Genomic DNA, 15,725 nt, shown 5'->3' with positions numbered 1-15,725 from the left:
TTTCCCATTATGTATTGTGAAGAGCATCATTTCCTGAATGCATTAGTACAAAGAAATAGTTGGAAAGGCAGCTAGGTTTCAAAATTCAAGCCCATCCAAGGTAGGAATTTATAGAAAAATACTTATTGGTGTTCTATCCTGTTACAGCCTTTTCTTACACTTTCTGAGAATATTTTTAAGTTTGCACCACAACTTTAAGTGTGTTGTTATATCATCTTTTTAAAATTTATATGTCACAGGAAATACACTTACATTTAATGTGATAAAAAGGACAAAAACTAACGCGTAATTCCTTTCCGTTACGTTCTGTTATGTTACCTGTTAGTAACAGCATAACCATCACCAGTAACAGGAAGGATGTACAAGACAATTTCACTGAAGAATCGAAAAGTTAATCTACTATATGCCAACCATTTCATTTAATATAAGTTATCTCCACCATATCAAATAAATTTCAAAATAATATACAGTATTTTGAATGAAAAAATAGGTTTTTTTGCTTTTGATAACAGCAGAGAACATTGTGCAATTCTAGTATTGTAGATAGTAACTGAAAGGAATTTATTTGAGAATTTTCCATTACCTAGGCAGATTTTTCATCTTGCAAATACAGTTTCAAAGGATAAATGACATTGTTTTCTGTTATCTTCCAATTGTGACCAATCTAAAATGATGTATTTTTCTTAAACTTTAAAATAAAGCAGAAAAATCCTTTCTGTTACCAACTCTGTCCTGTTATCGTTGTCTTGTTTCTCAAGATTCTTTCATGTTACCGATGTATCTGACTATATTTATGTATATTTCTAAACCTTTTGTATTGTAAATGCTAAAATCAATAATTTGCATTTGATAAACTATTGCAGGATATACTAGTAAACCACAAATCTAGTTTCTTAAACTTATTCCTTATTCCCATTAGAAACTTTTTCAAATTGATTCACTTTGGTAACAGGAAAGAACTGGATTTGTTTTGTACCATTTTTAAAATTGCCATTGTTTCCTTATTAAACAATTGTTTGAATTACAGACAACAGTTCATAGATCCCCAATGTGTGTTCTTCGAGTTGTGCTATTAAAATACCGGGTTTAAAGAATTTTTTTTTATTTTTTCTTATTGCCAAAATTTAGACTTTTTTCAGATATTGTCTCATATATCACAACAGGATATAACAGTGCCCCCGTGTGCACGCGGGCACAGCTTGAAGCTTCTCCCGGATATTGATTTGCTTCAAGCATGGAAGTATTATATTGACAGGAACTACAACGATAAGTTAGCATTTATTTATAACCCGGGTAGCCCTGTAGAAAAGATATGGAAACTGTCTAATTAGTACGCTGTCGTTAATTTCTTTTGTGACTATCTGCGTTGCCGTGGTCATAAATTGACCAGAGATACTTCTTATCAATCACGTGGTTTTAATCGAGACAGCTTAACAATATCACCTGTCGGAAAACACCTTTACTTATTTCAATCGCGTCGGTAGACCTTTATTCGTGAACAACTTATTTAAACAAATCGACTGATGCATAAAGAATGAAAATCGGCCCAGAATTAATTATCCTACAACGATTTGAAATAGTGAGTGACATTATTTTATTAGTTTGTGGGTGAAGTTTAAATCGCGATTAAGGTGTGTTCCGGTTATCGCCGGTTAACAATAAATATATTTGATAAATATTAAAACTATGAAATTTAGAGTGATATATATGGTTAAGTTACTGGATAATCCTGGAAAGTAGAAATTTCCAGTTTATAATACGAAAATTAATCGAGCAAGTACCAATCAACAAAATACAGCAGAAGAAAACAGAGATCTTACTACGTTATATAGCTAATTATGTAATATATTTTTGTCCTCTAAAATATTTTATCACTATCCGACCAAATGAAACTTTCCAAATGATACTGGTAAATATTATTGAACAGTCGCACAATAATTTGTATAATGTCACTATACAAATCCTTGAGTCGCAGTACTAAAATAAATGTCAACACATCGGGGTTCAGCTGAACATTCGTATATATACCAACCAATGATCTTACCCTGGATTTAGAGCAAAGCTTAATAATTCCTACATTTGTCTAAAATCTCTTTGATCTTTTGATTTTATCAGAACGATCATTTACAATCGTCTTAAAAATGCAGGAAATGTGGAGTAAACAGTAGTTATTATATAATCACAACTTGCGATATAATATAATATACATATAGTCCAATTTCTACCGAAAAATAAATCAATAAAAATGGGGCATTTATTCAATAAATTTGGTACAAATTTCCATCGTCAATGTGTTTTTCTATAGAATTAATGATGACTCGCTTTAATCCATCAATCACTCAATCGGCACACATATGCAGATGCAAGGTAACGGAATCTGCCGAGGTTTGCCGATTGCTGTTTCCTAAGAATTTATCACAACTTCCGATTTCTTCGTTTATTTCCGTAATCGCGAAAGCAACCGAGAATGACAATATCGTAGGGCAACACACGCTGGTGTGTAAATAACGTGCCATGTTTCAAGCTAATTAACATGTCATTAAATTGCGCGCGTCATCGCAGATGAAACGTTTGAAGTCGGGTCGTAGTAGTTCCTGTCAATATAATCATGGAAGTAATATTTAGATTCCATGATATAATACTTCCATGCTTCAAGTTACTGAGGAAATCATGTTTTGTTCAGTTTAGGATTATATTTAGAAGTTTGACCAGAGTAAGGGAAAGGTATTGGTTATAGTTTGTTATTAAAAATGTTTTTTCTTGATATTTTGTTAAGTTTGCATTGTAATTGAATATAATTGGTAACTATAACTTAGTCGTTTATATTATTTTTTGTTATATTCTGTCATTGTAATAACTGCCTTCGCCGGTCCAAGCTCTTCACATTCTTTGCATTTCCTTAAAATTCAATCAACCGTGAACGGGGTCGGATAGTGCACTAACTAAAAACAGCCCACTTATTGCACTTTTCTAAAATTAACTAAGTTAATCAAAGGGAAAATTACTATTCATGTTAAAATATCTGTTTTTTCACGACCAGTCTAATTAAAATAAAGATTTCTGATTTTTTTCAACTCAAATGACGCAGGTTACGACAAGTTAGATCGATATTTTGATTAGTTTGCTATACGACGTGACTCATGTCTAAAATATTGAAAAATTACATTTTAAAAAAAACAATTTTGGAAATTTCCTGTATTTCCTTAACTTTTCGTACTTTTTAATAGGTATATATGCGTGTATATATAAATAATGTAAAAAGGTAAGTTATATCCTTCCGCGTTATTTCAACTGATAACACGAGAAACATTTACAATTTAAATAGATATATACATGTAGTTATGACAATAGAAGAATGTTGATATATAAATTTAGACGAAGACTTCCTTCAAAAATTTGAATTTACCGGAAGATTTATGATACTGTACATTTCGTACATATTTTGTAGTTAGCGAAATGGTGTACATTATATCTTTATGGATGATCTTAATATTTTACTTGCAATACGTTTTAAAGATAAGTATATAAAAATCTAGTATATATATTAATTATTTAGTCTCATTTTTCTTCATAGTACTCTATTTTATAAATATCAATATAAAAACATGTATATTGTTTTTATTCAGCAATTTAAGCAGTAGTTATACATTTTGATTTTATTGTTTTTTTAATATTTGGAATACTTCTGAATTCTCAAATGTTTTAGACTCGTGCAACACCTAAGAAACATTTGTTTACATGTCGCAATTTACACCTGATGCAGTTAAATTGGTATCATAACTGTTATAAATACAGGCACCATCATTTTAGTTATCATTCCAAATAGTTCGATTTTTGTTTAATGAAATCGACAATAGATAGACTCATACGTATCCTGGTTCCCGGTACTACGTTCCAGGTATTAGCTATTAGCCATACTCTCTCACGAGGTATATGTGTAACATACTGAATATTGCGATCGGGAACCAGTCTAACTCATACGTAACGCAATAACAAATTGAACTTCTACGCACAGTAACATAGTTATTTGAATATACCATCGTTTGCCGCGAGTCATAATAAAGGCAACATAACAAGTCCTGGAGATAACCAAACTCCGAAACAGCGGTTACATCCTCTTTACTACGATACGTTGACTGTAATGATAGTTTAGCGAAGCAACGTCTCCACTGTTTCGGAGTTTGGGAGATAACACAAATGTGGAAGGAAGATGTGGTAAGATTGCCAATTCAGCGAGACAACTATCCATTAGAGACCTAACAGCGTTTATATATGACAGGAAAACTAAAGGTTATTGTACGGACACATACATGTGTACAATGAACAAAAGGCCTATATATCGTACTGAAATAAGATATATTCTTTATTTAACCAATCATGAACCTTTCCGAATTTGAAATTCATATGAGATCATATGATACAAATTAATGCTTACAATATCTTTTTTAAGATAATAGTTTAATAAAATAAAGAATTATAGAACAATGAATAGTCAGTGCATGTACACGAGGGAAATGTTAAAAAGAGAGATAATCAAAAATTAAGTAAGCTCTGTAATACTTGAACTGTATGAAAAAACAAAATACAAAACAAAGGTGAAAATCAAAAACCTAAAAATTAAACGTCTACAAGTGTGCTTACTACCCGTTCCTTGATAATTAGCTTTTAAACTGACTACAATTAAAAATAAAATAAAAAAAAAACAATTGTAAACAACAACCTTTCTACACTCCCCATGATTACATTTTGACACTAACAATAATTCAATACTAACAGAAATTAATTACTTTGCTACCATTATCATGATTTAACTGTTTTTTCTTTTAGGAGGTAAAATCACTTCGAATGTGTGATCTATATAATGAAAATACCACTTGCTGCGCACCTGTTTGTTCAAATGTGTCATGTGATTTACAGTGCCCATTCGGAATGCATCTGCTTTCATCACAAATGTATCCGGAAACATGTAATTCATCCAATAACGTGAACAATACAATAATTAAAAACATGTGCGTCTGGTCTTGTCCTAAAGAATTTATACGAATAACAATAGTTAATACGTCTTTTTGTTTAGAATGTGATACATTTTGTGTGATCAACTTTGGGTCCAGACAATTACCGAGTAATTGCATTTGTCCAGAGGTGACACTATTGACAACGCCATTGATTGAAACCACAGAATTATCTCCACAAATGACACCCATCTTGTATGCAAATACTGTTTTGACAAGCAGTGCACTATCCTTAACAGAAATTATAGTATATGGAAGTGCTGCGTTGGCCGTATTTGTAGCTATAGTATCTGTTTTCTGCTGCTGCCGGTGGAGATATAAATTCTACAGACTACAAAAGACGATTCAAGTACCAAATGTAAGCCATGATACAAGTGGTAAAACAGTCCTGTTTTTTCTAATTGGTACATGGGACTGTCAATTCAATTTAATTCTAAGTTTTATGAGAAGAAGAACAGTAAGAAAAGCGCTGTTTCTTTGCTTTTGATTTTTTATACGCCCGTCAAAATTTTGACGGGACGTACTATGGTATACAAATGTCCGGTGTCCGTCCGTCTGTCTGTCCGTCTGTCCGTCCGGCGTAAACATGTCGCACCGTAACTTGAGAACGACTTATCTAAATTTCATGAATTAATATTGTTGTTTCTTATGATGGTCAAATGATCTGTATACTTTTTGTTGAAAATAAGATTTAAACTTTTTGAGTTACGGCACTTTGTAACTAAAACAGGGGTGTGTTTTTTTTTTCACATGTCGCACGTATCTCAAAAACGATTCTTGATTATTGCTTAAAACTTTACACACTTCTAAGTTATATTAATCTTAATATCTGTATACTTTTTGGTGATGATTCAAAATTTCATTTTTGAGTTATTTAGTATTTTGTAAAAAGGGGGAGGAGTTTTTTACATGTCGCGCCGTATCTCAAAAACGATTTATGATTATTGCTTAAAACTTTACACACTTCTTTGTTATATTAATCTAAATATCTGTATACTTCTTGGTGATGATTCAAAATTTCATTTTCGAGTTATTGAGTATTTTGTAAAAAAGGGGGAGGGGGTTTTACATGTCGTGCCGTATCTCAAAAACGATTTATGATTATTGCTTAAAACTTTACACACTTCTTTGTTATTTTTTTGGTGATGACTCAAAATTTTATTTTTGAGTTATTGAGTATTTTGTAAAAAAGGGGAGTTTTTTTTTTTACATGTCGCGCCATATCTCAAAAACAATTTATGATTATTGAAACTGTACACACTTCTTTGTTATATTAATCTAAAGATCTGTATATTTTTTGGTTTGATTCAAAATTTTATTTTAGTGATATTTGTAAAAAAAGGGTTTGGGGGGGGGGGGGGGGGGTCACATGTCCCGCCGTGTCTCAAAAACTATAAATGGTTATTGCTTAAAACTTTCTCAGAAACTATTTATGATTATTGCATAAAACTTCCACACAAGACGTCGGGCGTATCATGCGCTCATGGCGCAGCTGTTTATTCATATTCGCGTATGGATTTTTGAAGTTGTGATTTCGAATCCCGCGCTGCAGTGGCCGGTTAGCTCGACATCAAAGTTAACTGACAAGGATTTTCATTTCTCCTGTCGAAGTCGTTGGTTCTCTATGGGCATTTAAGTGCACAGGTTATGCTGAAAAGAAATCAATAATAAAATTCGATTTTTCATGATCATATATAGCGAACAAATGTACTTATGAGTATTGAATGCTTCTTTTAGTAATTTCATAGGGTTGTAAAAACGTGCGCACATTTTTCGAACGAAGCGCTTCCACGCTTCATACAGTATATACTTCGGTCAACGCTTTTACACCCCAATGAATTTACAAAAAGAAGCATTCAATTCTTAGATAATAAATGACCTCTACGCATGCTCATTAGATAGATGAAGCGATGAAAAGTAATAAATAAACTTTTCATGTTTGAATTTAAAATCATACAACTGCTTTTCTCCTTAAAGTGCCTGCTAAAATTGAAAATGAAAATGGGGAATATGTCAACGAGACTACAACCCGACCAAAGAGCAGAAAACAACCGAAGGCCACGTGCACCAATGGCATTTCAATGCAGCGAGAAAATTCTGCACACAGCGGTTGGCCTCAGCTGCTCGATTCCTCTATTGGAAAACGCATCTTTAGGAATCGTCAAGATATGGATTTGCTCTTTGGAGAATGTTAAAATTAGACCCATTCTACGATGATCAGAACATGTATCAGCGTTGCTGAATCTAATTCTGCATTTTTATTTATTGAAGTAGACTTACATAATTAGTTATCAAAGGTATCAGGATTATAACTTAGTACGCCAGACGCGCGTTTCGTCTACACAAGACTTATCAGCGACGCATATCAAAATATTTATATAGCCAAACAAGTACAAAGTTGAAGAGCATTGGTTATCCAAAATTCCAAAAAGTTAAGCCAAAAACGTTATAAAAGGAACAGTTTTCAATACTTAACATTTTAATTACAAACACATGGACATAACCGTCAACATTAGAAATAAGTTCCGAATAAGATCAGTTTTCGGATGCATATATACAGCCGTAAAGTCAATCGGCAAACCTCGATAGACCCGCTTCTCTCTATCTATGGAGGAACGGACTCTCGGCCGAGTTGTGGCGAATGGCCGTAAAGTTCCGAATTCTGTTGAATTATTTTGAAGCCCCTAATATTAAATTGTGCGTATTTCACGTGTATTTCTTCTTTAAGTAAACGTGTTCAATAGATATTGATTGAATATCTAAAAATGTGAATACTAAATGTTCTTAGCAATTATAGTTTATTCCTTTAATTTTCAATTTACAATTAATGTTTAGGCTGCCAAGAGCTGATATTATGAATAACTGATCAAGCATTTTCATAAATTAACAAAATATTAGGAATTCAATACAAACACTAATAACTGATCTGAATAAAAACCACCATATATATCTTTGACATATAATTTTATGTAAAAATGTTTATAAAATATTTCTTTTTTCATATCAAACATGTGCTTCTAACTAACATTTGGAAAACATTTCTATCGTACATCTTACAAATATCTATTAAACATATTATCTTAAAATGAATACTTTCTAAATGAAATCAAAAAAATATATTGTTATGATGTTATTGAAATATTCATTAGATATTACCATTTTTATATTCTTAATCAGGACAAGAAAATTATATTGATGTTACATCAAAAAGATATTTTATTATACATCAAACCTATGCTTTACATAGATATTAATCAAAAATGTCTTATAAATATTTCTTTTACACATCTAAAAAATATATACATTAAATGTAATATAAAAATGTCCATCAGATATTGATCGAATATTGTAAAGAAATATCTCCTCGACATACAATTGTTCTCATTTATAAAACTGTCTATTTAACGTTTTAAAAACATCATTAAAGAATAATTATTTATTTATTATAATAACTTAAATGATATAGATAAATTAAAACATATCCTCAATCCTGAAACAAAACAGGTCACAGGCAAATTAGGCTCCTTTTTAAAAAAGTCACTAAGACTGAGGGCAGGGAGTCCTTGTGATTTTAACCTCTTGTATATATATGATTATCGCTATTTTGTGCATTTTTCTTTTGATCTTTTTTTGTGATAATTTTCATATCATGCTTCTCGCTTGAGATGGAAAAATTATCGCTAGAAACTAAGGAGGCCACGTGGCGTTGCTAACGAAATTGACATGAAATTGACAACGTCGTCATAGGTAAAATAGCGATAAACAGATTATCATTGGTCATCTCAACTCGATTGCTTTTCTCACTTTCGCTGTACCAGCTCAAGCGAGAAAATTAATCTCGTTGAGATGATCAACGATAATCTATAAATATATATTGATTTAAAAAAAGACAAGGATTATAGTTCAAAGTGTCTGCATTGTTAATTTTCATTACTTTATATATGTAAACTGTATATAATGTATCATGTTTTAAGCCATTGCAATGCCCATATGGGCGTAAAGTGCTTTTCAATAAAGTATTTAAAGTATGAACAAATATTTACAAAAAATGTTTTTATGTCAGCAATCGAAACATTTGGATGAAATATTATTGTTAAAATATCATTCATGCATAATTTCTGATGTAAAAAAAATGTCTATAAAATATTTTTTGGTAAATATTTTTGACAGACATATATATAACCAGTCAATAATATCATGAAAATATTATGTGTTAGCTGGGTAGCTCATTTAGTGTTCGTTGACCTGCAACGCAATGTACTATTACATATAGGTAATCAAACTTTACAATTTTACAGCGGAATAAACTATCGACAACTTCCTCCAGTCGAGACCATGCTATGGAAGATGGAAATACTTATACAGCCATATTGGTCGATTCTCAGGTATAACCCTAGTCAAATAATCAACACTGCATAACATTGACCTTCATCAGGAACGCTCAAATGCCCAAACTACAAAACTTGAAATCAAAGGAATACGATATGAAATATAAAAACATAATACCCATTTCAACTTTTACCATCCGTTTGTGGAATAATCTTCACCATTTAGTAAAATTGCAGTGATACTGATGTTTCATATCTGTCTTACGTGATTATTTTAAGTTTCCAAAATCAGTTACGGGTATTTACTTGTATATTTATTAATCAAAACCAATATGTCAAATACAATGTAATCAATATACCAGGCTTTACAATAAAGCGAGACTTAATTACACGAATGATCTTCATCCTTACGTATTAAAATAACTCCTATTGCAATAGTTATAAACATATTGGTGTTAATGCACCCAATCATCGTATTTGTAACTTAAACATATAATTTGTAAATTGTAATGTAAAATGAGTAATATTCATTTGTTGTAGAATTCCGAACCTGTGAATATAGATACAACAACAGAGGACATTAGTACTTATGCATCTATCCCTGATGAAATAAAGGGAACTGAGGTATTTAATATAAGTGGTATCACAATTATGTAATTCAATGATTGATTGTGTCTAGCTTAACGTCCAGTGGCAAACATTTCATACATATTTGCATGTGACGCCATAACTTGTGTGATTTAGCCAGGGTTGATGACAATGGTGTTGCTCGCTTAAAGTCCGATGGCAAACATTTCCTACGTATTCGGGAGGTCATTGCTTTGTGATGTAAGATTGTTGACAATGGTGTTGCTCTCTTTATGTCCAGTGACAAATATTTCATACATATTCAGGACGGCATAACTATGTGATTTAGGTTGTCGACAATGGTGTTGCTCACTTTGAGTCCACTGGCAAATATTTCATACATATTCGGTACGTCGTATAACTATGTGATTTAATTTTTCTGAAAATGTTGTTGACCTCTTTAACGTTTAGTGGTGACCATTTATTCATGTCGTAGTATGTGATTTAGGGCTGTCGACAATGGTGTTGGTCTCTTTATGTCCAGTGGCAAATATTTCATTCATATTCAGGACGTGTTAACTATTTGATTTAGGGTTGTCGACAATGGTGTTGGTCTCTTTATGTCCAGTGGGAAATATTTCATACATATTCAGGACGTTATAACTATTTGATTTAGGGTTGTCGACAATGGTGTTGGTCTCTTTATGTCCAGTGGAAAATATTTCATAAATATTCAGGACGTAACTTTTTTTATTTAGGGTTGTCGACAATGGTGTTGCTCTCTTTATGTCCAGTGGAAAATATTTCATACTTATTCACGTCGTCATAACTATTTGATTTAGGGTTGTCGACAATGGTGTTGGTCTCTTTATGTCCAGTGGAAAATATTTCATACATATTCACGACGTCATAACTATTTGATTTAGGGTTGTCGACAATGGTGTTGGTCTCTTTAAGTCCAGTGGAAAATATTTCATACATATTCAGGAGGTCGTAACTTTTTTTATTTAGAGTTGTCGACAATGGTGTTGCTCTTTTTATGTCCAGTGGAAAATATTTCATACTTATTCACGACGTCATAACTATTTGATTTAGGGTTGTCGACAATGGTGTTGGTCTCTTTATGTCCAGTGGAAAATATTTCATACATATTCACGACGTCATAACTATTTGATTTAGGGTTGTCGACAATGGTGTTGGTCTCTTTATGTCCAGTGGAAAATATTTCATACATACATGTATTCAGGACGTCATAACTTTTTTTATTTAGGGTTGTCGACAATGATGTTGCTCTCTTTATGTCCAGTGGAAAATATTTCATACTTATTCACGACGTCAAAACTATTTGATTTAGGGTTGTCGACAATGGTGTTGCTCTCTTTATGTCCAGTGGAAAATATTTCATACATATTGAGGACGTCGTAACTATTTGATTTAGGGTTGTCGGCAATGGTGTTGGTCTCTTTATATCCAGTGGCAAATATTTCATACTTATTCACGACGTCATAACTTTTTGATTTAGGGTTGTCGACAATGGTGTTGGTCTCTTTATGTCCAGTGGAAAATATTTCATACATATTCAGGACGTCATAACTATTTGATTTAGGGTTGTCGACAACGGCGTTGGTCTCTTTATGTCCAGTGGCAAATATTTCATACATATTCAGGACGTCGTAACTCTGTTATTTAGGGTTGTCGACATTGGTGTTGGTCTCTTTATATCCAGTGGCAAATATTTCATACTTATTCACGACGTCATAACTTTTTGATTTAGGGTTGTCGACAATGGTGTTGGTCTCTTTATGTCCAGTGGAAAATATTTCATACATATTCAGGACGTCATAATTTTTTGATTGAGGGTTGTCGAGAATGGTGTTGGTCTCTTTATGTCCAGTGGCAAATATTTCATACATATTCAGGACGTCATAACTATTTTATATAGGGTTGTTGACAATGGTGTTGGTCTCTTTATGTCCAGTGGAAAATATTTCATTCATATTCAGGACGTCATAACTCTTTGATTTAGGGTTGTCGACAATGGTGTTGGTCTCTTTATGTTCAGTGGAAAATATTTCATACATATTCAGGACGTCATAACTTTTTGATTGAGGGTTGTCGACAATGTTGTTGTTCTCTTGACGTCAAGTGGCAAATATCTCATACATATTCGGGAAGTCATAATTGTGTGATTTAAGGTTTATAAAAATGTTAATGCTCGCTTAACGTCTAGGGGCAAATATTTCATGCATTTCTGTAATTCAAAACTATTGGTTTATGAATTTATCATCAATTAATTTATTGTTTAGATTGCATATAGACGTTGAAAGTCAATTATTGCCAAGTTTTCATCATATCGAAAAATAATTAAGACATGACAATTGCTGTAATACAGTACCTTGTCACACGTTTGAAGTCTGTCTAGTACTGAGTACTAACTTGCTATAACTCTACAATGTGGCCGTTTCAGAATATAATGCCTTCTGGTTAATATATTCAAAGGCGTACACAATAAACCGTTGTGATTTGTTTAAAACGTCATATAATGTTTATTCAACATGACGAGGTTCATTCATTTTTATATTAAAATTAAATACATCATGTTGATATCAAGCGATATCACCCTCTCACTCTTTATGAAACCGACGATGTTTGTTTGCCTTACATTTAGAATGGCGGTTGTAACTTGTGCTAATAGTATTTATTGTATTTTAGAATTTACAGAATGTTGCCAATGGAGCAAGCGGCTCTACTGTTGAGGAGAATAAATATGAAGAACTTCCATGTAGAGTCAAGACCAAGGAAACACAGGTTAATACACCTTTATACCCACCCGGAAGACATAAGATCACTCTGTTTTTTTTTTGTTTTGATTCGTGTTGCTTAATTTTCTATGTGGTGTTTTTATTTGTATACTGCTGTTTTTCTTGTTTTACCATCGCTATGACAGTTTATCATATCATGACAAATGGGTTATGATATTCCTTTAGTATCTTTCGCCTCTCTGAAAACTGTTCAATTTGTGTTGCTCTATTTTGCATGTTGTGTATTGTTTTCGTTTAATAATTATCGCATTTTTCCATTTCTATAAAGTTCTGATGAAAATTATTTTACTATCAAATCTTCCTGCAATTTCTAAAAGAATTGTGTACATTCTTCATTTTCGTAATCGTTACTACATTACCTATAATTTAAGTCTTTTATTTTCCACAGATTAATTCGTACTTTTGATTCTTTGAAGAATCGATGTAGTGTTGAAACTTTTATTTTCCTTATTCATTGCATTTAAATTTTATACTAAAGTTTCTTTCAGTTTGTATACTTATCGGTGTGATTATTGTTTCAACATACTTTTGAATTATTGCTTGATCATTTTAATCCACAAAACGCTATAATGTAAATAATAATTCTGTTTTTTTAGTTCACTCAAAGTATCCAAAACGAGTATGTAAGGACTAAAAAAAAAGGTAGGCAAAACCAACAGTCAAGAAAGCCACCGAAGATAACGACAGAAGATAACAAATATATGTCTGTTCATGGGCTCAAGAGACAAGAAGCACAGGAAGTGGTTCAGGGAAATTCTAATACTCTACAAGTTCCTAGGAACGAATATCATTTGTCTACAGCTAAATATGAATCGATGCATGTCGGTGACACTATTAACAAAACTAAACCACCTGACATTGCCAAAGGGCAAGAGAAAGGATCAAACTTTGTCCAACCTGTTCCGCAATCTAATAATAGAATTCATAGTAATAGCACTGATGAGGAAAAAAGAAACATTATTTCAAAAAAGGCGGGAATTAATCCTGCAGACGTTTACGAAACTATGGCTAATGTGAAACCTATCGTTCAAACAACTGACCAATCAGCTTCCAGACTGGTAACTGATGCAGAACCTAATAATTTAGAAGCAGATGGCGACCCTTATATGCACAGCAATAGTGTAGAAAAAAGAAATATTCATGAAGATATGTACTCGATAAATTGTTTACCTTTAAAGAAAAAAACTTCAAATCTTGTAAGTAACAATATTCCGAATAGAAATATTGAGAACCATAAGGACCAGATGTCGGATGCATTTGGAAATACAAATATAACGGGAAATAAGATGTCTGAGGAACAAATTTATGTAAACACAGATATTTTTCGCAAACCAACTTGTTCTAAAACTGATACTAAAAGTGAGTCTTCGATTCCTACAAACAACAAACAAGAAAGTATAAATGATAATCTTATAAATCAGAATAAAGATAAGAAAGAGATCACTATGAGAAGTCTTTCTAATGGAGAAAATGTACCAGAGGTGACTACAACTGTAGCCGTTGGAGAATGGCGTTCTGACGAGAAAAGTAATGCAGTTGTGCGTAAAGTTGTATCAGTTGCAGGGTGCCAGTCCGATGGTGAAAAGGAATCTGGAAATCTTCAAGCAACAGCCATTGCAGGGTGCCACTCATTTGGAAGAAGTGAATCAGAGAACTCTGAAGTTGCAGACCAAGCAGGATTTCAAATAAATGAAGAAATGGAAGAAGAGGACTTTAAAACTACCGAGACCCGTTTGAATCACTCCGCATCGTTTCAGAGTAAACTTGGACAAAGACTTGAACAGTTGAACAAAAATGGCGACCATATATCATCAGATGAGGAAACTTTTTAAACGTTCAATTGCTAACTATTTTTGAAGGAAAATGACATGATAATGATGTATATCAAAATTAAGGCAAATGTCATGGCTTAAAGTTACTCTGTTTCAAAATAAAAAAAAGATTTGGACTTGATATCAGCCTGCTACCTCTCTGTCTTATTTGTACAATTTCATTTACATTAAAATCAAGGTTTTGAAGTTTAATTCAAATTTTAACATTTTTATTGTTGCCTACTACAGATAGAATAGTGAAGTTAATGATTACAGTGTTTCTTACGTTATCTTGAGAACAAAAACCCAACCATATCTTTGAAATTTTATGAAAATCATATTACTTTTAGATTTGTATTGTATTTCATGATATTTTTAATTTCAACACGATTCATTTCTATAATCCATATTTTTTACTGAGTTCTTTTATTTTTCACAGTTCATTCTTCATTCTTTTGCACACCATTGTTCTCTTTTCTTTATTTCTTTTCGCTCATTTATCTTTATGCAGTAGTTTTTGGCAATTATCATAATATTTGTTAACCCCATTCAGACCATCCACGAGGAGCGAAAATAAAAAAAAAAACAAATACAATAGATAATTTATGTGATGTGAGCTGGCTGCGGGAATAACATCTCTTGATAGACAAATAAATAAACTCATCATAGATACCAGGACTATTTTTTTTATATACGCCAGACGCACGTTTCGTCTACAAAAGACTCATCAGTGACGCTCGAATCCAAAAAAGTTTAAAAAGCAATATAAAGTACAAAGTTGAAGAGCATTGAGATCAAAAATTCCTAAAAATGTTGCCAAATAATGTTGCCAAATACAGCTAAGGTTAGCTATGCCTGAGGTAGAAAAGCCTTATCATTTCAAAAAATTCAAAATTTTGTAAACAGTTAATTTATAAATATAACAAATGTGGGTTTGATATAAGGAGTTTTGTGTTGTAAACAGCTCAACCTTTTATCCCTAATAGATTACATGTAGTTGCAATGGTTCGGTTACGTTCTATAGAGATAGACACTGAGACAGCTAAAGAATATCCCCATTCTGATTGGTCACGACTTCATTTTGATACAAGCCACCTATCCGAATTGACCCCTCTTGCCCGGGAATCGCATCTCATACAGTGTAAACTGAGGTCAGTTTATGTAACTCGAAGTTCCCTTGGAAAA

The 15,725-nt window shown here is 32.4% G+C and overlaps 1 protein-coding gene across 2 annotated transcripts; it reads left to right on the top strand.

The window, feature by feature from the left end:
* LOC143054099 (uncharacterized) lies at positions 1-15,215 on the top strand. 2 transcript variants are annotated; one of them, XM_076226996.1, is made up of 5 exons: positions 1-100; positions 9,311-9,397; positions 9,881-9,964; positions 12,620-12,715; positions 13,326-15,215. In XM_076226996.1, exons 2-5 carry the CDS (start codon positions 9,353-9,355, stop codon positions 14,559-14,561), a joined length of 1,461 nt encoding a protein of 486 aa, XP_076083111.1. In that variant the 5' UTR covers positions 1-100; positions 9,311-9,352; the 3' UTR covers positions 14,562-15,215. The 2 variants fall into 2 exon arrangements, with proteins under 2 accessions (XP_076083111.1, XP_076083110.1); XM_076226995.1 differs by lacking the exon at positions 1-100 and adding an exon at positions 4,408-5,370.
* The last annotated feature ends 510 nt before the right edge of the window (positions 15,216-15,725 follow it).

Source organism: Mytilus galloprovincialis, chromosome 12, assembly GCF_965363235.1.
Source record: "Mytilus galloprovincialis chromosome 12, xbMytGall1.hap1.1, whole genome shotgun sequence".
Lineage (NCBI taxonomy): Eukaryota > Metazoa > Mollusca > Bivalvia > Mytilida > Mytilidae > Mytilus > Mytilus galloprovincialis.
The sequence above is the reverse complement of the archived record's forward strand: the minus strand, read 5'-3'. Positions and strand labels throughout refer to the sequence as shown.